Genomic DNA, 25577 nt, shown 5'->3' on the forward strand with positions numbered 1-25577 from the left:
CGTGTTTCTCTACTTTTACGCCATAATTTTGATCCCTATTTAGGATCTTTTTAAGACCCTTCCAGGATTGGTGTCTTCTATTAGTTAATTGTGACCTGTGTTACAATTTGATTGCCTTTGTCTAGCAACTTTTAGCCTATAGTGTTGTCCTGTCTTGGGGGTTTGAGGCATATTTTCTATTTATGGCTCTGACATATGGTCATGTTCTTGGAGGCGATGATGTCGAACAGTTCATGGCAGTTTTCATTCGTTTGCTTGTGTGCGCCGAGCCGTTCAACTACTTGTAAAACTCGACTTGGTCTTTATCGATACTTTTGAGGAGAACTCGTGTGCATTGCAGCGCTACGATATCGAATTTATGGCTCTTCACTTCTTCGGAAATAAACGAGTAACTGCATAAAAAATTCAAAAACTAACAATTTCATGTTCCAAGTTTTCATTGCAAAATCCGTTTTAACCGTCTAGGTCTCTACCGATTGTTCCAATCCCATTTACCGATTATGCCGTTCGTTGCTTAAGTTTTTAGTGGTGCCAGCTCGTAAGGCACACAACCATCCGTAGTGTTTCGTGGGAGGACCAATGTAGTACTACTATGTTAAATAACAAGCGCTACCAGAACTTGAGCAGAGCCAAAAAAAACTTCCTTCTGAACCCAGCGAGTTGGGCTCCCGATCCTCTCGTTCTAATTCGCCATCCTCAATGCAATGGAAACACGTACCAGGGTAATCAGTGATCATAGGGAACTAATAGGGAGTTCAAACATAATCTTTCATAGTTCATTCCGCTTAGTTCAATCATACACTGCCTTAAAGTCTATCAATAGATAGTGTGTTTGCAAGTTGAGTTGAGTTGGGACTCCACAACGCCTGTCCACCATCCTCCATATCTATCATGTTTGTTTGAACCAATGTCGCTCATCAGCGATTTAAATTTCGTCAGCTGGTAACTCTCTCTTATCCTATTCGCTCGCGATGAATCGCTGGCTCAAAGGAGATGAGAAAAATATGAAATGAATACGCTCGCAAATACGCGCTAGGTATCTCTGTTTCACAATCATTGTTCACCGCTGTCAACAAGCCGAAAATTTATTTTGCAATCAAACGTAAATAAGCATATTTTTTGCCAAATTACAATATCGTAGCAATAGCACTTCACAGTGGGGTATTTTTCGAAAAGAAGTCCTTTATTTCAAAATACTACTGGGCTAGGATGAATATTTTTATGTCAAAAGAAAAATATTTTTATAAAGATTCCAATGCACAGCGGTCAAATTTTGAAAAAAGCGAACATTAGCAATTGGGTCAAAAATACGTTATACAAACTTTTGTTTTTTTAAATAATCTCAAAAAAAATTTCTCCGAAAAGTTTCAGAACATGCTAAAATAAGCAATTTTGCTGAATATAGTAACAATATATCTCTTACCGGTTGCGAAATATAATGATGTGCCAAGAAGGAACACTTAAAAATCATTTATGCTCAATAACTTTGCACACGATTTTTCTATTGCTTTTTAATGTTCCACAAAGTTATTCAGTATGTCAAAATACACATTTTCTCTCAAGATTGTTTTTCACTAAGATGCATATTTAATGAGTTAAAAAAAATTTATCAAAAAATAACACATTTTCCAATTAATTTTTCTAAGATTCCTTTGGAGATCTCCTGATGGAAATATTTTTTTATAGATAAAATATAGTACTTTCACCTAATGGTTGTCTAGTTTGCGCAAAGCGGCTTGAAATTGAAAAAAATTGAATATTGCAATTTTTTTATTTATATTATAACTTAAATATGCGTCCTAGCGACAATATTCAGTGAAAATGTGTATTTTAGCATACTGAATAACTTTGTAGAACACCCTTCAAAAATTACGCATTTTTTACCCAATTGCTAATGTCCACTTTTTTCAAAAGTTGACCACTGTGCAATGGCGTGATGCTTGTTTACGGCACGGATCTGTTGCCAGGTATTTTTACTAAAAGGAGGGCATTTTACACTACTTTTCTGGACATGAAAAGATGTAAAAGTCCATATCTCCGGATTCCGTTGAGCTAAAATTAATCTTTTTCGCAATAAATAAGCTAACATAGGCCGAAATCCAAATAGCCGAATCCTCTAGGCGCAAATGATTTACGTTCATCATAAGCTATGAGACCTATTTACCGGTTCAGTAGCAAATGTTTTCTAGATGATTCAGCGCGAGACGGCCGCAAGCCGCGAGTGTGCGCAGGTGACTTGCCATTGGAAGCGCCGGCCACTGCGGGGGACAGTCCCCTCGAAGAAACCACTATTATTTAGGTGCACGATACTGGTCGCCAAAAATTTATTTTAAGGCTGTTTTAGTTAAAATTTGACAGTTTGATAGTTATTTCTTCTCGAGTGGTTAAAATCAATTTAGAATGCGCACCATTTCAAATTTTGACAGATTGATAGTTGTTTTGTTCAATGAGAGCATATAAGGTGAGGATGAGGATATGTTTCTGTAACAGCGAATTGGACTGAATAGTCCAGGTTGAAACTGAATGAAGTTTTGGTGTTCATTTATAGGATCATTTGCTCATATTTGACAGATCAAATTCATCTCACTTCATCCCGACTTGAATAAACAATTTCGTTACACGATAAACATCCATACATTGGTAAAAAAAATCCAAGGAAAAATCAGTGAAACACATCGAAGCTCTCTTCCTCACCTGTGCATATCTCATTGGTTCTCAGAATAACCATCGAACTGTTAAAAATAACCATGCTTCAGAGCAGGTTTATTTTCGACAGAAGGTGAAATAACCATTAAACTGTCAGATTTTAACTAAAAAGTTAAAAATTTCACGAAATTGTTCACACTTCACAGCCTAAGTCATCAAATTTTCAAGGTATAAACTACAGCATTAGGAATAGGTTTTTACTTTATTGCTTTGTTGGCTCTCCTCTCCAAAACCGAATTCCCGTACCTTGCCCTTGAGCCCACTCGTAAGATTTTGGACAATGGGGGGACCGACTTCTTTTGACACTTTGCACACCTACTGTTTCTTCAAAACCAGCTTGTTCTCCATGTGTTGTACGAAGTCTGGCCCAGAACCTCTTATTCGGGTAAAGTTTTGGCAGGTTCGGTGGGTTGACGTCTTTTGGTACAAAAACCACATTGTCATCTCTGAACCAGTCTAACACCGAATCCGCGCAATTTAAGGATGCCAAATCTGGCCTAGAGAGCGTCTCGCCTCCATGAGACCGCAGGAAGAGCAGCAGACGCTCAGGAGGCATTTATCCCGGTAGATTTGCCCATTGATGGCACCGGCCGTGATGTACTGCTGCTGGCTCATCTTGCTGCACCTAACCGTATAACCTGCCAAACCAAGAACTTTTTGGCAAATTTATACATCGTTTTCTTCCTTACCTCCTCGGAAACGGCCAGTCGTGATGTGGTAGAAGTTTTACTACCCCGGCAACTGCTTTGTGTTCGCCTTGATGCAAATCTCGTCGTCCATCGCCCCACGGCTTCGGTAGCCACTCTCAGTACAGCTTCCTGCTTTGGCCATCATATTTGGTTTGTCGTTCCGGTTCGGTGCCCTCCGGACCTTGAAGACGTGGAGGCCGGCACAATTCATTGTTTTTTTGGACAAACCACCTTCTTCATGACGACATCGGGAATCGAAAGATTCGGTCGAGGTTCGGCCGATGCTTGAATAGATTCGACAACTTCCTGTCCTGCACTAGATCGGCTGTCTTCGGTTTTTCGCCGCTGTCTGACCGCCGCTGGGTCTCCTTGAATGATTTTACCATCCGGAGCACCTTTCGAATAATGCTAAAAAGTTTCAAACTAATCAATATGTTTCACTTTTCTTAAGTACAGTCTTCACGCATTTCGGTGCATTTATCCCGAACAATATTATTTGTGAGTAATCTGTCCTTCAGCTGGCTTCTCGCTTTCATATAGAAAGAAAACGTTCTACATGGTTCTCAATGCATTCGACATAATTAAGCTAATCTGCTTCTTGATCTATGTGCTGTAAAGCGTGATGATTAACTATTAACGATGTTCTGTCGTGTTATCCATGACAAAGCAAATAAATCGTAATCATATTATCGCCTCACGGGAGTCGGGCATAATTATAATATTCAACTCTGCACCTTAATAAATCGATTATCTTCCTTTGTTTTACTAACTACCACCCACCCCTACTGAATACCCATATTTCCTTATCTTTTCAATTACAACAAAAAGCATAATAAACTGGTGAGTAATGATACCCATCCACGACAAATTCTCAGTTGTGCCCTAACCGAGCTTATTTTTGTGTATAATTAAGGCTTATCATAGGCTGTTTACCTACTAAAAGAAAACAAAACTGATCTGTAGAAGTCCGCGAATTTACAATTATTCTAGGGAATTTACAATTATTCTATAAACATTGAACAATTCTTTGTGCTTTTCGATTTTAATACAAATGGTAGCAATAGCAAAAGCAAAGTAACAAACGGACAGAAACTAAGAATGATTGCAATCGATAGACAAAATAATATCCAAAAGTTCTCACTGCTTTTCCGTATGTATTGCACACTCAGCCGCTTCTAAACCAGCAGCCAGCGTTTATAATCACTTAGTGATGTGATGTGATACGTGTCTTGTACAAACCTGCGTTACTAACATACCGCCATTAATGCACCCACCCTTGCCAGCCAACATGAAGCAGTATATGTGTATGATAATCAAAGTATGTAAAACACGCACACACGCTTTCTCGGCCAACTGAATTTCAAAGTAAATAAAGGATTTAGTTTTCCCTGCCCTTTAAAAATAATCGCCAGATCAAATTTTCAAGCCTAGCAAACCCCAGCACCGCTTTTAGTTTTTTTACCTCAGAACTAACACGTTATAATCGTCGTTGAATTGCGACTTGTTCCCAGCTTCAATAGTCAGCAAAACTTTTTTCCGCAAACAATTTTCCGAGAAAATCAAGCACTCACCAAAATCCTTCGATGATAAGCCTCAGGAACAAGCCGCAATCCGCAAAACCAATGAAAGTTTCGCCTTTCCATGTAACTCATTTTCCCAAGAAATGAACCACGATTTCCTCGAAAGGAACAACCTCCCGAAAAAAAGCAAAACTTTCGACAACTTTCTCCTCTAATAGAGTGTACTTTTTTTCTGTCGTCTTTCCCGTTTCCCTTTTCACGGTCGAAATACACCTACCGCTGCCACCCATGAACAGTTCCACCTCGTTGGATTGTTGAACCGACCGACGTGAGTGTGGAAAGAAACCGCCACATTACGTTACACTGCCAGGCCCAGGGAGTTCCTATACCTACGATTCAGTGGAAGAAAGCAACAGGTGAGATTCAACAAGCGAACGGCGAATATAAATCACGTGCCACCAATGTATGTCGCTCCGGTTGTTTTCGCAAGATAAACGACAAGTTTCTTTGTCGATCGTTGACTTTTCTGGCAGGATGCTATTTTTCTTACCTTTTTTGGCCTCATACCAGTTTTTTCTTTCTCTGATGACTTTTCTGTCCCCAACCCAACAGGAAGTAAATCGGGAGACTATGAAGAGGTTCGGGAGAGACCATACACGAAATTACTGACAAACGGATCGCTACTGCTGCAGCATGTGAAAGAAGATCGGGAAGGGTTTTATCTCTGTCAGGCTCACAACGGAATTGGAACTGGAATAGGGAAGGTTATTCAATTGAAAGTCAACTGTAAGTGTGTGAAAAATATTCTGTCAGAAACATTAACTTACGCAAGATAAATTTTGTTGCAGCTTCTCCTTACTTCTCCGGTCAATCGAAAATGGTGACGGTAAAGAAAGGTGACACTGCAATAATGCAGTGTGAGGTTAAGGGTGACAAACCTATTAATGTGGTTTGGTTACGTAACGGTAAGCATGAACTAAACCCTTCAACCAACTACCGAGTGTCAATCAAACAGGATGCTACACCTGAAGGAATCCATGCTGAGGTTCAAATTTCGAGCGTAGAGAGTAGTGACAGTGGGGCCTACTTCTGCCAGGCTAGTAACTTATACGGTCGAGATCAACAACTAGTGCAACTACAAGTTCAGGAACCTCCACAGCCTCCCTCATCCCTGGAAGCCTCTATGATTGCAAGCCGGGCAGTTAACCTGAAATGGCAACCACGAGGCGGTGATGCAGCCGAAGTGTCGAAGTACATCGTAGAATACAGGGAAATCGATCGACAATGGATGTATATGGAAATATCTGACCCACCGCAATACTCAGCGATGATCGAGAATCTAAAACCAGCCACAAACTATATGTTCAGAGTAATTGCCGAGGGACCCGCAGGGCGAAGCTCACCGAGCCAGGAATTATTTATCAAAACAGAACCCCAGCGGCCAGCTGGAGCTCCACTGAACCTATCTGCCCGGCCGGTCTCATCGACGGAAATACTCATCAATTGGATGCCTCCAACTTACGAGCTTAGACATGGTGAAATACAAGGCTATAACATTGGCTATCGTTCGATGCATACTAACTCGAACAGTTACAACTTCACCTCCGTATCAGGAGATGGCGAAGACGGTACCGGTGAACTCTTGCTTGGAAACCTCGCAAAATATACCCGATATACCATAGTTGCTCAAGCATTTAATCAGGTAGGACCTGGTCCTCTGTCGGAACCAGTTACAGCTCAAACCATGGAAGACGTACCGAGCAAGCCCCCGGAGGATATCCGCTGTGCAGCGTTAACTTCGACGTCGATTCAGGTATCCTGGCAACCACCTCAAGCCCACCACACCAATGGACTACTGCAGGGCTACAAGGTATTCTATGAGTCCGCTTCGGAAGATTCCATCAGCAACGGCGATATGGAAACAAGAAAAACCACTGCACTAACAATCATACTAACGAGTCTGAGAAAATTCTCCAACTATAGCGTTCAGGTTCTAGCATACACCCGCATGGGTGACGGAGTCATTTCACCTCCAGCATTTTGCCACACTGAAGAGGATGCCCCAGAAGCCCCATCCGACATCAAGATAGCCATCAGTTCACCGTCCTCTCTATACGTGTCGTGGCTAGCTCCAAGTGAACCGAACGGAATCATTACAAAGTATAATTTGTATATGAGAGCAGTAAACGGGCGCGAAGAGCTCAGCAACGACAAGCGCAATCTACTGCCCCACCAACATTATTTCGAAGCAAAACAGCTGCAAAGTCACACCGAGTATCAGTTCTGGGTGTCAGCATCAACGCGCGTTGGTGAGGGTAAGAGTACTAGAGTCGTGTCTCAGATGACATCAAATCGAGTTCCGGCAAAGATAGTCTCGTTCGGAGGCTTGACAATCCGTCCATGGAAAACATCGGCGTCACTTAACTGCATGGCCGTTGGACAACCTCGTCGCGAGTGGTTTAAGGGAGACATTCTCTTACGCTCCGGATCACATCACAACGTTCAAATACTGGACTCCGGTGAGATAATCATAACCATGCTACAAACCACGGACACCGGAAACTATACCTGCCAGGTCGACAACGGTATCGGAACTGATCGATTAACGCACAATCTATTAGTTCAAGTTCCTCCAGGACCACCGGTCCTGTACGTAACCAGTGCTACCTCCAGCAGCATACTGCTTCACTGGAAAATTGGTTCTACGGGAAACGCACCGATCACTGCATTCTCACTGCACTATCGACGCGTTCACGGAAATTTGGAAGAAATGCAACTCTCTCGGCATGCATCCAGCCACGAACTAAAAGGATTGTTCTGCGGTAGTACCTACCAGGTGTATCTGGTTGCGCACAACAAAATAGGTTCTTCGCCGGCCAGCACTACGCTCAATGTCAAGACTCAGGGACAACCACCCGGGATTCCGCCACCATCGGTACTGATAGCTCCGAACTCTACCTCCGTAGTTCTGCGGTTAAACGGATGGCCTGACAATGGCTGTCCAATCCTGTACTTCGTTCTACAATATCGCTCAATTTCGAACAATCTGGACGATGAATGGCACTTAGTTTCTAACGCTCTAAAACCACAACGTCGTTTTACCCTATCGGGACTGCTTCCGACCACGCTGTACCAGTTAAAGATGGAAGCTCACAATGTGGCTGGATCCACGAATGCCGAGTACACGTTCGTGACGTTAACGAAAGATGGAGGTAGGTTTATATGGCTTGAACTCTGCAAATCATTCGACTGATTACCTGTTTATCCCTTGTTATAGACCCACCACCGCCAGATTTAGTACAAAGAGGACATCGTTCTCAAGTTTTCTACAACAACATTCAACTGCTAATACCGATAATCATTACCATCACTGCAACCATCATCTGCATTGCGTTCACGGTAGTTTGTTACAAATATCGTGAGTATATTGTACTGTTCTGTTTTGGTATCGGCTCTGAGCCGCCTCGTTACTTCCCAGGCCAACGTGGTCGTGAACGGAAGGATACGATGGACGGCAACCAGCAGAGCGCGGATGCCCAACGAGACAGGTATTATGCCACCATCCATAAGGTGGCACTGCAAGCGGGTGACAAGATTCCAGGTAACATCCCGTACAAGTTTTTATTTTTTCGACCACTCTTGAAAGCCATAACCACTCTTATATACACGTACAACAGAAACCTCCGAAGATATTTCACCGTACGCAACGTTCCAACTGTCGGAGGCCAGTACATTGGCACAACCACATCACAGCGGACCAACCAACACCCTGCTGCACTCTTTCATGTACCATGAACGAGCCATGACCGAGGGATGTGCATCGCCACCCCCTGCAGCGGTATTGAGACAACTTCATAATCAGTCGCCTTACTATAATATCGTGCGTTTGATTTTTTTCTTTCTATCAATATAACACTCACACACACACGCTGATTGGCTTCTAGTTGATGCTTCTTTTCACTAATTTCATCCCAAATTTCTTCGTTTTCGTTTAGAACACTGTTCAACACTGTTTCCAATTTACTTTAGAAGCGCACGGTAGAGGCTTAGCAATTGCGTGAACACGTGTGTCCGGGTTGTCGTAAAAATTAGCAGCTCACACGATTTTCCTCTTTTCTTTCTTTTTTCCCGATTGTCTAGAACTCATCGAAAGGTCGGCGAAGACATTCGCGTAAAACCGAACCGGAGAGTGAAGAGTCGGATTCTGACCAAGATCAGTTAACCTCCAGCAGAACCGAATCGTCGAACCAACTCGATGCCAAGATCAAGCATAGTAAGGATGACCTGCTACAGCCAACAGCTTGTGAGGATGACGACCTCGCCTATAACCAGCATTTCATGCGTTCCATTCCAGGTCTCATCTATCACGGTACGCAGTCGAGCACTTCGTCCGACCTATCACCGATGTCTGAACAAAAATCACTACCTCGTCGTGGCAGATCAAGGTATCATCACCTTCATCTCCATAACACAAACACCACACCACGACACAAGTCCTCTCTCAGTAGCAAAACCGCTCAATCGCCAATTACATCCCCTCGTAGTAGTTGCCAAAACGATACTCAAACGATTCAACTTCCTCGCATGCCGTCCCAGTTTCGCCCCATACACAGTAGTAGAACAATCAACACCCCATCACGTCTATCTTCCGATTGTTGATGAAATTGTGCCAAAACCAATCCGAATTAGCGATCGTTGTTTCAAAATCAAAACCCACGTTGAAAATTCATTACAAACCTGAGAGTACGTTATATTATGAACAAAAAAATAAAACCAAACTAGAAGGTTTCTTCAACAACCTCCAAGTCTAACAAATTTTTAAAATACAATCCGTTCAGTCATGTAGTTGAATCATAAATCAATCGTTAAACTATGTTGTTTTGAGCTCAAGACTCAAGAAAAGAGAACAAAAATATTCCAACAACTACAACCAAACACACATCTATATGTATAGGGGAACAATGAGATCCTTACTTACACCACTACATTTACCCGACAATACACCGGGAGGAGGTGGCGGTCCGCTGTTCCACCAGGTACCGATCGAGAGCGGCACGCCGGACCGGCTGGAGCTGTCGGAGGCCGAATGCGACATCGACACGATCAAGAAACTGAAGCTGGGTATGCGTTCGTCGCTGTGGTCGCGCCCGCAGCAGAGCAATAGTGCGGCCAACGCCGGCAGCGGCGTCCCAGGGGGAGTGCCCGGTGGTGGCAACGGAACCGGAGCTATCCCTGGTGGCGGGGGTAACGTTGGTCCCGGTCAAGTACCAGGTGGAAATCCGTCGGACTACTCGATTGCGGTATAAAGTTAACCCGAGCGAGAACTCTATCTGCGGTGTGTTTCGAAAACAGGTGCCCTTTTTTGAGGTCGTATTCTAGTAGGGACAAACCTTTTTGAGATATGTTTATCCGGTTGATTCACCTGCATGCAAGTGCAAAGAAAAAAAATCTAACCTAACTTCATTGCTGTAGTGGGTGACAGACAGTATCTACGGTTTGTGCTGGAAACATTGTTGCAATAATTTTGCCTGAAGGTCAAGCATGATTGATACGTTTGCGGCTAAATGTTGCAGGAATTTGACAAATAACCTGTCAAATCACCAAAACGCAGTCGCTAACGTATTAGTGTACTTGGGTTTTAAAAAATCAATTTCTTGATTCTATGCCAAAAATCATTTTACAATACAAGCAATTATGCTATCCCTCAAATTACTCTTTTTATGATTTGAGAGGTTGCTTGTATCTGTTGTGTCGTTTTGTTCTGTTTTTCTGTTGACACTTAGTGCTGCCTATTTATTTCATTCTATACTTATTTTAGCATTTTTTTTTATCAATTGTTCACAACTGCTACTTACCCATTATACTAGTCAAATGAACAGATAAATAACGTTCTTTAAATATAAATTTTATAATTCTGATCCTCATCATGCTCAATAACAATTAAATTACAATAAAAGGGTGTTACGATCAAAATTTGGTGAGACGAGAAGGCGTGTAAATTGATTACATTTTCTATGTAAAAAATAAATCATTTATCTTGTTAAAATTCAATTACTATAAAATACAAAAAAGAAACAGTTTCGCTTCCAGTTGAGCGAATATAAATTGCCGAGTGTTTCGATTAATTCTTGTCATCAAATTCAGTACACCCTTCTCATCCATTTGGTTCGCCCCAGAACGCCAGTTTGCCTTAAATTGCTTCTCGCTCCCGAAAGATCTTTGAACTTTCTTCACGTTCCGCTTGGCGATGGCCCAAAATTTTTCGATTGAACAAAACTCTGGCCTATTGGAAGGGGCCTTGTCCCAATGGCAGGATGCCAAATCCAGCCAAAACAGCACAGAACAATCGTATTAATTCACGAAAAGCAGCAGACGTAAATTTCCTGATTAACGATCTCGGTTGTAAATACCCACAGATATAAGTTAGCCTCGAGGTACGACGCTGGTCTAACAAACCAGTCGTCGTATGTTTGAATCTCGGCTAGGCGGTGCAGCTAGATAGAGTCAGTATGATTTTTGCACTAGCCCCGTAACTGACCTGTACTCTAGCAGCCGGCCGTGAAGTCTGTCGATAAAGAAGGGTAAAGTCTTAAAAAGACGTTTAAGCCCAAGGGTTTTTTATAATTAGCATGTCAATCCCGATATTATTCAGTGAACTTCGACAATTTCATAGGATTAAAAATGTCTGCCACCTGTCTCGTTTGGCTTACGGTATAAAGCTCCTGGTGAGGAAGCTGTTTGATGTCTGCCTTGACGCAGTGTTCGTCGTCTATCGCCAATTCGCCACCCAACCGAACGTCTTTAGCAACGTCGCGTACAACATCCGAGATCAAGTTTGAGCTGGACTACCTTCTTTTAAGTAGACAGTTCAACCCATTTTAGGCCATTTTTTTAGATGTACGGTTGTAGACGTCACTCCCAGTTTGTTTGCACCTAAGGAAAGTTGGGCTTCCGCTTGAAAGCGCTGGTCATCCTATTTGTCATCTCTGCGGCTTCCAGATTTTGCCGACAAACGATACACGTTAGACAAAAACCAGTTTTTGACGTAGGACTACGTCTTTGATTTCTATATTGGGTTGGACTTTAGAGTAACGAAAAGGGAACATGTAACGAAAAGTAGTTATAGTTTGCACGCTTATAACGCAGTCATCCTTCAACAGATTCTAGAGATGTTGGTGTCAATCGATTGGAAATTTTTCTAAGAATCCATTTCAATACAGTAGGTTACATGTTTCACTAACACATTTTCAAATAATTGTAAATTGTTAGGCATTGTCTAACTAAAAATCCACGCTCTGTGATTGGTCGGAATAAGTAGTGCTGATTTCCCGTAGCGAGAATGATGTCTCCATAGCACAAGCAGTTCGGTTGTATACAACCGTACTTAAATTTACAGTCATTCCTTCCATTTAATAGTTTTCGTTAAATTTTTCCTTTATTTTTATAAAAAAAAGGTGACAAAGTCCCCTCGTCCCAACAGGTCGAAGATTCATAGCGACGTTCAGGCTTATAATAATTTGATATCTGTGCTTGGGAAGTACGCCAGAAAAAGTGATGAAGTCCTCGCGTCCCAACCAAATTACTTAGGACCGCTATAAGCCTAGACCAATTTGACGTCTGTGTTAGGGAAATGCGCCAGAAAAAGTGATAAATCTCCTGTTCCCAGCAAGATTTCTTAGGACCGCGATAGACCTAGTCCAATTTGATGTCCTGAAAGTGAACAATTTTAAACAAGTGAGCGATCAACCCTATCTTTCGCCCGATTGTATCTAAATACTGAAAGAATTTATTCAAAACTGATGTCTTATATGAAAAAGGGTTTGACGGAATATTCATGCATGTGACGTGATGTAGCAATTTTCGAAGTGATGATTTGTTGTTGTTGTTGTTGTTTTTTATTTACGACACTTGACATTCGTTAGTGCATTCGTGTCGGGGAAGTGATGATGAATTAGTGGCTGTCTGATCTGAAAATAGGTGTTGGGCGTTCAATATGTTGCCTTAATTAAAGAAGTGTGTATTATGGCCTCTTAGTGGAAATACAAACTCGAAGAAACGAATAAAACTAATGTAAAGAGCACGGGAGTTTAAGAAATTTAAACTTGGTTTCTTGTATCAAATTTATAGGAATGTTCCGCAGCATTTATTACAAACAGTAAATTAAAAATTTGCGTGACAAACATTTGTAATATATCAAGCTTTATCGAATTGAACCTGTATTCGTGGTCCTACGTAAGCCCCTCGTTCGTGCCCTTAGGCTTAAACCTTCATACTTTTTATTTTCCCGTATGTTTGAAATAAATTTCAAGCTTTCAGAAACGGCCAAGTTTGATTTTTTTTTCGTTTGCCCCTTTTTGAGATATTCTATTCTGAAAAAGACTAAAAAACACAGGAACAACGTTAGAACTCGTTATACTCGTTTTTTGAGTTTTTTGATAAGAGAATCAACTCTGTTTTATTATGAAGCAATAAAACCATTAAATTTAGGCCATTGCAAATTATTTTTAAAGTTTTTGTCACACACCCCCTTCTTGGAAATTGACTTAAAAAAATCGAGGGCAATAAAATAATTTGTAGGATATGAGTGATTTTTTTTTAAATCAATTGTCTGTGGGCTCTACAGCCTGAAAAACTTGAAAAATGAGTGTACGAGTTGAGTTAACGCTTCTAGCACGAAATAAAAATGCACTCAAAAAAATCGTCACGTCGCATCCTTTCACGTGTATCATGTAAACTTCTGTACAACAACTTACGTGAGCTTCATGTACTAGTTAATGGGAAAATTGATACAACTTACCGGGATCGCACGTAAACTGGTTAGTATGAGTGCGAGTTACCAATAATTCACGTGAATGTTACATGAAAAGTGTGATGGATGAGAATTACCTATGTTTTCACGTAAACTTGACGTGCTGATTTTTTTGAGTGTGGAAATTCAAACAATGGAATTTACGAAAATCGGCCAAAAAAAATTGATTTGATTTTCACGTTTAAACTTTGAGTAAAAATGACTAAAATCCATTTTATTTGCTCGACTTCTCTTTGTTTTTTTTTCGCCCCCCTCTTCAGTGGCCCAACACCGGAGGGACAAAAACTTTTTTAAATATTTGTAATTGCCTTAGTGAAAAAGTGATTTTTGAGAGGTCTTTATATAAAACACCCTGTGAGATAGAAACTACAAAAAATACGCCTACTATGTCTTTGGCAAAGTTACTTATATAATCTTTAGCTACAACTTTGTCCAAGAAATTATTCTTCTATCTCTTTTCAATCAAAAGTTATTATGTGTTATGGGCTTACAAGCCAAACTGGAACTTAGGCGTTGATTTCACATTAATTGTCTTTAAGAGTTGAACAACTTTGCTGAACATTGTAGGGAGCTATTTTGAACCACAAAAAACTTTCCACATAATTTTCGCTGCTGGACCACTGTGCATTGATTGCAGTTGATTTGACCACTTTTTGCAAATTCACTAACTCAACGTGCACAAGAAGTCCTGATTTTTGCGAGCAGTAGGCATAATTTTGATACGTTGCTCCTCTTGTTTGAACGTTATTTTAATAACTGAAAAGCAAATATCAAAATGATGATGATGATGATGACCCCACAAAGCGAAGGGTATTCAGTTTTTTTAAATACACGTATAAAAGAAAGGCACACGGACGTTAGGTATATGAACGTAAAGCATAATGGACGTTATTAGGCATAATGAAAGATAGATGAGTAATTCTCAATGAAACGGGGCTACTACTGACACAAGGTCTTCAAATATTAGAACTTTTGCATTTAATTGGTTGAAAATGGTTAAAAAATGAGAATTACATTTTTAATACCTCGAGATAGTGGATCCCTCGTTTGCCGAGGGGCCTAACAGTTTCAAAAAAAGGTTGAATTTTCAGCAAACCTTGGGATCAATATCGTGTGATATTTTATAAATTTGCAATGAAGCAACTAACAAATTGCCCTGTTCTGTAAAGAAGAAGAACAGGGTTTCCAAATGGTGTAAAAAAATTTTGGAGGCCATCTTGGATTTGGTGCCATCAACTAAATGAAACAGGTTGTTTCCCTGCTGGGAACTACAGAGTTATAAACAGTGAGTTTAGAAAACGTAAATACCCAGTGATTAATATCTTTTCTTCTCTGCTGAGTTTATGATAAAATGTTTGTTTTTTGCTTTGTTGACAGGCAAAAGGGAAAGTTAGTTCGTTTATGGGCTCTAAATACTCTCGAATTTCTTCTAGGCATCAGGATCACAACAATAGTTGGGTACATTTACATATTATTTATTGAATGTTGACTATGCAAAGCGCTAGTAGCTACGCAGATCTATAACGCTAACTAGTCACTGGAAATGCATGGTGGCTACCGCTTGATTTAAAACTTAACAGAATATATCATAACAGAGCTTGCATTCAATCTATCAAAAGTAGGTAATGGCTGAACAACCACAATTTAGACCACCTTGAGTCATGAACACAGATTTGATGCAACGCGAATTGGGCTCCATCATTTAAAATATTTAAAGAGTGGAATTCATAGATTGTTGCAAAAGTATCGATTTGTAGCATACACTTTGACCTAATAATATTCAAATTCGATATCTTTATACGGAATCTATAGGTCCATTGTACCAATATTAAGGGGAAGGACTGTACCTATCGCTGTATACAGTGGTATACGTAGTCCTACGCCAAACCAACGTTTGTGTCCTGAGGCCCAAACGCTTCTAGTTTTTTTAGCTCGCAAACAAAACTTTATCAAAGTAAAGTGTTTTGCCATTATCCATCGGTTTACATGTCACAGGAAGCAACTAAAATGATTTTGCTAGAAATTGTGATTGACTAACTGAATATAATAATTTTGTTAAAACAATTAGATTTCAAAAATTGCTAAATGTTGATAGTGCGTTGGAATTCTCTACCTATTATACCAATTTGCACGATAAAATTTAATGCGCATATGCTGCACAGCTACGGAGATTGCTGAAAATTTATTATTTATTCTATTCTGTGGAAAAAATTCACGCGTTATCAACAGACACATTTAAAATGACTTATAATTGTGTGTGACCCATGATTGTGCACTGACTGTATATTCTAATATACCCACACCGGTATGAGTTGCTTCTACTTTACCTCGGCAGACAGCATTGTGGTTACGGTCTCTCGACTTTTAGCACAATTATAGCCAAAATATGAAGCAAACACCTTTCTCCTTTCAGCTCTTTCCTTTTTGTATCATTCATATTTCTATCCCATTAGTCGCCACTAATCCCCACCAAGAAGTCGAATACTTTAGAGTTTAGTGATCATTTTCCGTATTCTTCGGTCGGTCCATACAACTAAAGTAGTCAGCCTAGATTGACAATTTTTTCGGATTGGTATTCAATGAAGACGAAAAGTATCATGATATTTTAAATTCTCAATCGCAGCAAGATTTTTGCAAAATTGTAGAGTGTGGCTGCTTATAATTGAAGCAAAGGAGCAAAATTTGTCTTGTTATGTGTGCCGTTCCGTGGTATAGTGGTCTATTGACCATTCAGTGAATTTTACACAATTTCATATATAATTTACCTGAAATCCCCGAAACGTTCCGCAACATAGTGGTCTATATCCATGGGATTTGTAAATGTCAATAAATGATACAAAACCTCCATTAAATGGGTATTGGTGAAATAGTATGACGACTGGGCATGGAATATTGTGTTCTGGCGCCATTTTCGGGTCAAAGATGGCAACTTCCGGTTTTCTGAAAATGACCGCATATGACTGAGAATAATACAAAATCTCCACAACATAAGTATTAGATAAATGGTTTAAAGAGCAAAAGTCAAATATTGTGTTCCGACATAGTTTTGAAATCAACAAAATGATCATTCTGTTCCCAACCAAAAATTTAGCATGAAAAAAAACAGGTTAAAAAGGTACTTTTTTGAAATTTTTATTGTTTGCAGAGTAGGTACATCTATGCAAAAAGATACGATTTATGCAAAAATCTCATTTTCGATAAAAAAAAAGTTCAATAGACCACTGTAATTCAGAACGGCTCATGTGTCAGTTATTTTACATTCTAGTTTTGGTATACCTCAATGCAAACATGTACATTACGAAAACTTGTCACCATAATCTCGGCCAATAAGCTTCAAGTAATGACTAATGCATCAAACTTTTATAAGTTTTCTGATATTCGATTTATTATTCGATATTTAACGTGGTAATTTCATTAGCAATCGGATTAGTTACTAGTTGATCATAACAATCGAGTATCCTAGTTTTGCTTGAATTAATTTACAAAAAAAACCTAATCCCTCATACACTGCGGATTGTATTGCTTTCGATAATATATAAGTTCATCATCTATAGCTAGAGAGTAGCAAACCAAAATATTATGGAAAAGATTAAAACAAAATATATCCCAAAGACATCTGATATAGTTAAATTTAAAAACAAAGCAGAACTGTTTACACCTCTAGTAAGGGAATCATTATTAAATTAGAAATTCAATCTTATCTTACTTATATATAATTTCTTATCCTTGCTGCAGCTAAATTTATAATGACCTGTTTGGTTTGAATTTTCACAGTACCAGAGCAATTCAATTGTGAAATAACAATATTCATTTAATTTAATTTTAATTTATTTCAAAAAATATCTATCTTTCAATGTAAAATCAATAGTAATATTATTTTCTAGCAGTACAAGCCTAATTTGTGACGTACGAAAACCTTTAAAACAATCATCTGTCTGTCACCCACGACTTTGAAAAGTAATTGGGCATTAACATTTCTGGAAGTTGTTTTTATACTTTCCGCAATTGAGACTAAACTTTCACAGAAAGACCAATCAATAAATAGCAGGACTCAGAATCGGTGCCAAACTACTGCTACGAGTATCAGAATCAAAATCATTCAGCAAAAAAGCTAAACTAGTGCTGTGCAAACTGCTGAAGTTAAGCTACTAATACATTACAAGGTTCGATACGTCATCCAATCAACCATAACTGATTGATTCAGCACGAACGGTTATATTAGTAATCAAAATTATTTTAAGTAAAGTTTGTAGATAAAATTTTATACTATAATAATATATACAACCGTTTCAAACTGTGTACAGAATGGAAAATAATAAAAGTCGTTTAATCTTTTTGGTACAAATTGTAATTGTTTTCGAGATTTTTTATGTTAATCCACTTTTTCAATAAGCCAATATGAAGCTCTTCGAACAAAAGTGTGCCAAACTATGAAATCTTTTGAATTAAATTAGCTCCTAGTAATCAAAAAACTACATGAGTAGTTCTAAACCCTGTTACATTTTTAGATAATTATTTTTCGATTGAAATGATTGATTTTTTTGTGAATAGAATAGTTTTTATGTAAGACGATCAATTTAATAATGTGACAAATTTAAACAATACCTGTATTTGCTAGGATTTTGTATCTGTGTATAAAGACTGAATTTTCATTGATACATCTTAAACTAAAAAAGCAACGGAGTAGGAAACAAAACAGAAGAACAAAACAATATTATAAAAGTAAAAAAAACGAGTGGAACATGAAGGAAAGACACAAAAAAGGATACGGTTCAAACGTCAAATGTGGAATATCACAACAATCGGCTACGAGATGGATACAAGTTATTACACTAAACGGTAAAAGAACCCGGGTAAAGCAGCATGTGTGTATACCAATCAAATTTACAAAATGGCCGACAACTATATGGCCTCACCTAGTCAGCAGATATGCAAACAAGGGTTTAATGATATTTTTAACGATTGATAGTTTGTAACGTTAACTAGTTAAATATTAAACATCCTGTTTTACCCGCAGCTTTTGCGACGTATAAGCAAATTTTGTTACATTTGACGTTTATTCTAAACAGTTAGTGCGATTAGTTGAGCAAGACAATGCTACACATTCCGCAACACAACTGTTTGGTTACAGTGAATTACAAATCAGGAATTTAATTAATAATGAATGAATTATGCAAAGAAAAAGAAACAAACAGAAACCTATTAAACGCTAGTCACTACAGAATGTAATAGATACAATTTATAAATTAAATCATCAACGAACTGTACGAATTTAATGATACACAGAACCATAAACACTAAATGCAACAAGTATTGTTTCCCGTAAAACTTTTTTACAACATGAGTAACGAAGCAAACCACATTGAACAAGAAAGAAGCTTAACAGATTCAAAGCTTTGCAAGCAAAGTTTCTCGAAATCCAGTAATGGCAAGTTATTCAATAACGATACAGTGTTTATGAGGCAAATAATACTTTGTGATATGTGTAATCAAATTACTATTAGATACAGTTACATGAGTCACATAAAAATAACCAACATAAGAAACAGTTAGCGCAAAATTAGCAAACAAACCAGTTTTATTCAAATAATCGAATTTGTTTTCATTACAACGTAAACCAAACAAAAGATAACACATTTCCCAACGATGTCGAAGTCAAGTGTAGTAGAGAACATTCCATTAGCAACGCACCCTTAATAGTACGCACACACGATTCCGAACATAGCCAAACCGAACACAATTATACACATACACACACAGCATACGAACACACTATCAGCAGAAACGTTTCGGCATATATTTTTCGGCCAATTTGTAAAAAAAACAAAAAACAGGAACAAACGAGCAAAAATGGAAACAGAAAAGAGTTCAAAATTGACGCCAAAATTAACTGACATGAAGAAAATCCAACACGAAGAACAGCAAATACAACAAACTGCCCTTTTTGAATAAATACAATTTTAATAGCACACAGAAAAAATCTCATTGATAGGAGCAGAACTAGAGCCAAATCAATCGCATTCATCTAGAATATTGAAAAAAAAAGACGAGAAACAACAAATTAAAATGAACTATACTACAGCTAAGCGAATCAATAGGATGAGATGTATTCAATATGTCACTGGCATTATACTAACTGAACAAAGCAAATAAAACTAGTGCAATAACTGGTCACGAACGAGAAGATCAAATTGATTGAACAGACTAAAATAATGACAACGGACAAAAGCGGCAAAAGTGTGGGGCGTGATGATAGTTAGACCTTGTATAGTTGTGCTAAAAAGCCAAACCAAATGTAAACAAATGCTAAGACGAAAACAAAATGTTAATGAATGAAACAAAAAAATGTACTATTTATATTTAATATGAGTATAGAGAATGTGAAGAAACGCAAAGAAAAAGAAAACCGTTGAGTAAGTGGATTGTTAACTTGATTGCCAAGGGCTAAACAACAGCAAGTGACGCGTTCATGGGTTGGAAAATAACAATCGTTACTCGAAGACTAGAGATGAAATAAACTGAAATTGCTACACTACTACTACTGCACTAACAGTTGTTCATATCCGAAAAGCCTCTTGAGTTGATGTAAAGTGAAAAACGAAAATTGAAATTTCGTGAATTTCTTTGTTTGTTCACTAGTTGTAGAAACTTAAGCGTAAAACGGTTAAAAATTGGTCGAATCAAATTTGGCGTAATTTTTTAGACTAATCTCAAGTTTTTAGCCTTGACCTTGAAATGCGGTCATACATATATATTAATATTTTTTGAAACGATGGTTCTACAATTGATGAAGAGACGGTAGGGAAAGAAATGAAAATTTTTTTTGGTGAAGGTGGGGAAGAGCGGAAAGGAAGGGGGGGGGGGTCAAGCATAGCTACCAATACCCCCCCCCCCTCCCTTCCTTTCCGCTCTTCCCCACCTTCAACAAAAAAAAATTTCATTTCTTTCCCTACCGTCCCTTCATCAATTGTAGAACCATCGTTTCAAAAAATAGTAATTTTTTAACCTAACTACGTTTGAAAAAAAATTGAACGCCCCTCATCGTCAGCATAGATCCAGGCTCGTGCTGTTCCAAGCAGTAGTCTGCATTCAACTCGATCTTGCGCCACTCGTCGCCTATTTCTCAGGCGTCTCAGATGTCGCAAATCGCTTTCAGCCTGGTCGAGCCATCTTGCGTGTTAGGCTCCTCTGTTCATGGTGCCGGTGGAGTTATTGTGAAGAATCGTTTTCGTCGCACTGTCGCCCGGCATCCTTACGATGTGTCCGGCCTACCGTAACCTACCGGCTTTCGTGAGATGTACGATAGAAAACTCTCCAAGCAGTGTCTATAACTCGTGATTGAATGTGCGACGTTAAGAGCCAAGCAAAATGCTACCTCCACGCGTCCGTCAGCGTTATCCTGACAGTTTTCCCATGGGTTACCTGTAAAATTGACGCTGACGGGTGCGTCGACGCAGCATTCTGTTTGGCCCTTTGACATACGGACTTTAGGTACACGGATGTTAGGCATAATAGACGTTAGGCATAATGGACGATAGGCATAATGGATGATAGGCATAGTGGGTGATAAGCATAATGGATGATTTGTATAACGAACGTTCGCCATCATTTACAAAACCTCTCTTTACTATGAATGCGCACTGAAGCCAATCGTCGCTCCGTCACAATGCCATGAGAGCATGGACCGCCTATTTAGCACAAAGTCATTTGGTATAATGCCAAACGGATAAAAAACATTGACATAAACTAACGTCATATTTTGTTGCCTTGGCCTTTATAATGAAATCAGGCATTAATTTTTTATATTGCGGTAGTATTTCTAATAGACGGCGGAGGGAACGTAAGTAATGAAGCACAGGTGTTTACAGTATCTCCAGGACGAGATAACACGTGAAGGAGAAAGAGTGGGTAATTAGGTAAGAGAGAGTAATTGAAGCAATTCTTATTAAGTCTGTGTAACGTTCGAAGCTGGGAATAGAACCAAGCTGTTATGAGAGCCCCCAGGCACTGTGATTCACAAGTATTGGTGAACCATCAACCACAGTACGTTCGCCAAAGCCGCGTTTTGCTTTTTTCCACTGAATCGATTGGGCTTCATGCAAGCAAACGGCAGATAGTTGGTCCAAAACATTCTTCTATTATTCCTATCGTCCATTAAACCAAATGCATTTATGTCTAACATCCATTATGCCTAATGAGGCACACTCCTCGTGATTTATACGTCTCTGCTGCTCTCTGCTTTCAGTTTGTACTCCACCAAATAACGTCCGTAGCAACTTCTGCTCGAACATAGCAAAAGCGCGTATGTCCTCCGTGATCAGCGTCACAGCTTCAAGTCCATAAACAATTACCAGTCTAATGCCGGTTTTGTACATTGTCAGCTTCATGCTATGGCGTAAGCTTCCTGAGGCCCGATTACCCGATTGAATGCGGCGCGGAATCTTCTTACTGCTCACCGCGGTGGTGGTTTTAATCATGAGACTTGCCGTGCGACCGTCGGCAACGCACTGCTTTCTTTATATCGCACGGACTGAACAGATTCGTTCGTCCTCATTCGTCCAGCAGTACAACATGGATTCATGCCCACGCACTCAACGTCCACCAATCTACTAACACGCACTTTCTACGTAATGGACTGCATTTCAGACAGATGTTATCTTCACGGACCTCTCTGCTGCCTTTAACAAGCTGAATCATTAAATCGCTATCGCTAAACTGGACAAACTCGGCATTGGAGGCCCGCTGCTCCAGTGGTTTAAATCGTATCTGTCGAATCGTCTTGGTAATGTATCTATTGACGGGTCCCTTTCACAGACTTTCACCGCTTTATCCGGTATTTCGTATGGCAGCCATCTCTGACCTTTGGTTTTGCTTATTTATTTTAACGACGTCAACATAACGCTCAAAGGTCCTCGGCTTGCGTTCGCCGACGACTTAAAAAGTCGGGTCGGGTTATTTCCAATATTCATACAGATTACCGGTGAAACAAACTGGATTTTGCATAAATCTGTCTCCCGTACCTTTGTACATCGCTCTGCTGTTTGACATAAGCGATCGCTCGCTTGTAAGCAAGTGGTCGTTTGGCCTGTATTTTTGCAATAAGTAAATTAATGGCGAAATGAAGATCCGCTTTAATCCTAGCTTCCGCTGGACATATACTAAAATTAGAACGGTACAAAGAAGCTTAGCATGGTCACTGCTCAAAGATAAAGATAATTTTCAGGTTAAAACATGCTATTGAAGATCGATGCCTCATCTTCTGTTTATGTCTGGCATGTCAATGCAAATAAATACTTCCATCCATTCTACGAGTAGCTTCACCTCCTCCCAAATTTGGGAAACAACATCGTAGTAACGGTAGCAACGTTGAAAAATAACGTGAATGACAGAGGTCCCATTATAATGCCTTGTGGAACATCAAAACTGTTTGTTAACTCAGTAGAAGCATCTGTTGAGTTTTCACGCAGAACTCTATCGCGCAGATACGCACTCAGTCATACAGTAAGCTTCTGCGATGCACGATGCCACAAAATTTTCTTTAATAATATGTCACAGTCTATCCATTCGAACGCCTCTTTCAAGTCGGTGTAGATTGCATCAACTTGAGTCTTCTATTCCATGTGTAATGCATGTAAAGTCAAGTTGATTCGTGCATACAGATCTGCCAGACATAAATGTTGTGTTGATGTTACTCCACGTTGCTGGCCAGACCTCGTTTTCTGTCACTAAGTAAAAAGGTTTAGTAATGGTATACTGCCAAAAATGTGCAAGTCGTACCCAACGGTCTGCAAACTCGTCGGAGCAATTGAAAAATATTGGGCAATCGCTAACCGGAACCTCAAGAAAATTCAAAAGATCATTGGCGGAACTAGAGGAGGCCTAGGGAGGGGGGCCCTCTAGGAGAGATTTAGCCCCCCTAGAAAAATGGACTTGGCCGACCAAATAAAATGGTCGAAGAAAATGCCGGAGGCTTTAACCCCCCCCCCCCCCCCCCCTAGAAATGAGCGCTAGTTCCGCCAATGGAAAACAGTTAGTAATGAGAAGTAATTCAGAGCAAATTGACATGGCATAAGGAACAACAGCAATCTATACCTATAAAGAAGGATTTCTGTCTGTCTGTCTGTCTGTCTATCTGTCTGTCTGTCTGTCTGTCTGTCTGTCTGTCTGTCTGTCTGTCTGTCCTGTGTTCCTTATAGAATCAAAAACTGCTGAACCAATCGGCGTGAAAATTTGCATGTAGAGGTTTTTGGGGCCAGGAAAGGTTTTAGTGATGGTTAGAGACCCCTCCCCCCACTAAGAGGGGGGGCTCCCATACAAATGAAACACAAATTTCTGCATAACTCGAGAACTAATCAAGCAAATAGAACCAAATTTGGCATGTGGGTGTTTTCGGTGACAAGAATTTATTCTAGGGTAATTTGAGACCCCTCCCCTCTTTATAAGGGGAATTATAACTCCTCTCCCCTTTAAGAGGGGGGGTTTCCATACAAATTTCCTCATAACTCGAAAACTAATCAAGCAAATGGAACCAAATTTGGCATGTGAAGGTTTTCGAGGGCAAGAAAATTTTCTATGTTGAATTAGGACCCCTCCTCACTTTAAGAGGGGGGGCTCCTGTACAAATGAAATACCAATTTCCTCATAACTCGAGAACTAATCAAGCAAATGGAACCAAATTTGGCATGTGTGTGTTTTTGAAGACAAAATTTTTTTCTATGATGAATTGGGACCCCTCCCAACTTTAAGAGGGGGGGGGCTCCTATACAAACAAAATACAAATTTCCTTATAACTCGAGAGCTAATCCAGCAAATGGAACCAAATTTGGCATGTAGGTGTTTTTGGAGGCAAGAATGTTTTCTATGATGACTACGAACCTCTCTCCACTTTAGGAGGGGGGCTCCTATACAAATGAAATACAAATTTCCTCATAACTCGAGAACTAATCAAGCAAATAGAACCAAATTTGGCATGTGGGTGTTTTCGGTGACAAGAATTTATTCTATGGTAAATTGAGACCCCTCCCTCTTTATAAGGGGAATTGTAACTCCTCTCCCCTTTAAGAGGGGGGGCTTCCATACAAATTTCCTCATAACTCGAGAACTAATCAAGCAAATGGAACCAACTTTGGCATGTAAAGGTTTTCGAGGGCAAGAAAATTTTCTACGGTGAATTAGGACCCCTCCCCACTCTAAGAGGGGGGGCTCCTGTACAAATGAAATACAAATTTCCTCCTAACTCGAGAACTAATCAAGCAAATAGAACAACATTTGGCATGTGGGTGTTTTTTTTGGTGACAAGAATTTATTCTATGGTGAATTGAGACCCCTCCCCTCTTTATAAGAGGAATTATAACTCCTCTCCCCTTTAAGAGGGGGGGACTTCCATACAAATTTCCTCATAACTCGAGAACTAATCAAGCAAATGCAACCAAATTTGGCATGTGAAGGTTTTCGAGAGCAAGAAAATTGTCTATGGTGAATTAGGACCCCTCCCCACTTTAAGAGGAGGGGCTCCTGTACAAATGAAATACAAATTTCATCATAACTTGAGAACTAATCAAGCAAATGGAACCAAATTTGGCATGTGTGTGTTTTTGGAGACAATTTTTTTTCAATGATGAATTGGGACCCCTCCCCACTTTAGGAGGGGGGGTCCTATACAAACGAAATACAAATTTCCTCATAACTCGAGAACTAATCCAGCAAATGGAACCAAATTTGGCGTGTAGGTGTTTTTGGAGGCAAGAATTTTTTCTGTGATGAATTAGGACCTCTTCCCACATTAGGAGGGGGGGCTCCAATACAAATGAAATACAAATTTCCCCATAACTCGAGAATTAATCAAGCAAATAG

General features: G+C 39.6%; 1 protein-coding gene and 1 non-coding gene across 2 annotated transcripts in view; both read left to right on the top strand.

The window, feature by feature from the left end:
• Nucleotides 1-10221, top strand: part of LOC128737930 (cell adhesion molecule Dscam2) — a 71149-nt gene extending 60928 nt beyond the window's left edge. Inside the window, exons 10-16 of the mRNA XM_053832706.1 lie at nucleotides 5212-5331; nucleotides 5528-5701; nucleotides 5764-8127; nucleotides 8193-8516; nucleotides 8593-8795; nucleotides 9056-9360; nucleotides 9870-10221. Coding sequence (XP_053688681.1) covers nucleotides 5212-5331; nucleotides 5528-5701; nucleotides 5764-8127; nucleotides 8193-8516; nucleotides 8593-8795; nucleotides 9056-9360; nucleotides 9870-10221 — 3842 coding nt within the window. The remainder of the gene's footprint in view (nucleotides 1-5211; nucleotides 5332-5527; nucleotides 5702-5763; nucleotides 8128-8192; nucleotides 8517-8592; nucleotides 8796-9055; nucleotides 9361-9869) is intronic.
• Nucleotides 10222-22858: 12637 nt separating this feature from the next.
• LOC128739030 (U6 spliceosomal RNA) lies at nucleotides 22859-22963 on the top strand. The gene has a single exon (XR_008412169.1). It is a non-coding gene; the product is annotated as a U6 spliceosomal RNA (small nuclear RNA).
• Nucleotides 22964-25577: the final 2614 nt, after the last annotated feature.

The sequence above is a fragment of the Sabethes cyaneus genome, chromosome 2 (genome assembly GCF_943734655.1).
Source record: "Sabethes cyaneus chromosome 2, idSabCyanKW18_F2, whole genome shotgun sequence".
In the NCBI taxonomy this organism is placed as follows: Eukaryota; Metazoa; Arthropoda; class Insecta; order Diptera; family Culicidae; genus Sabethes; species Sabethes cyaneus.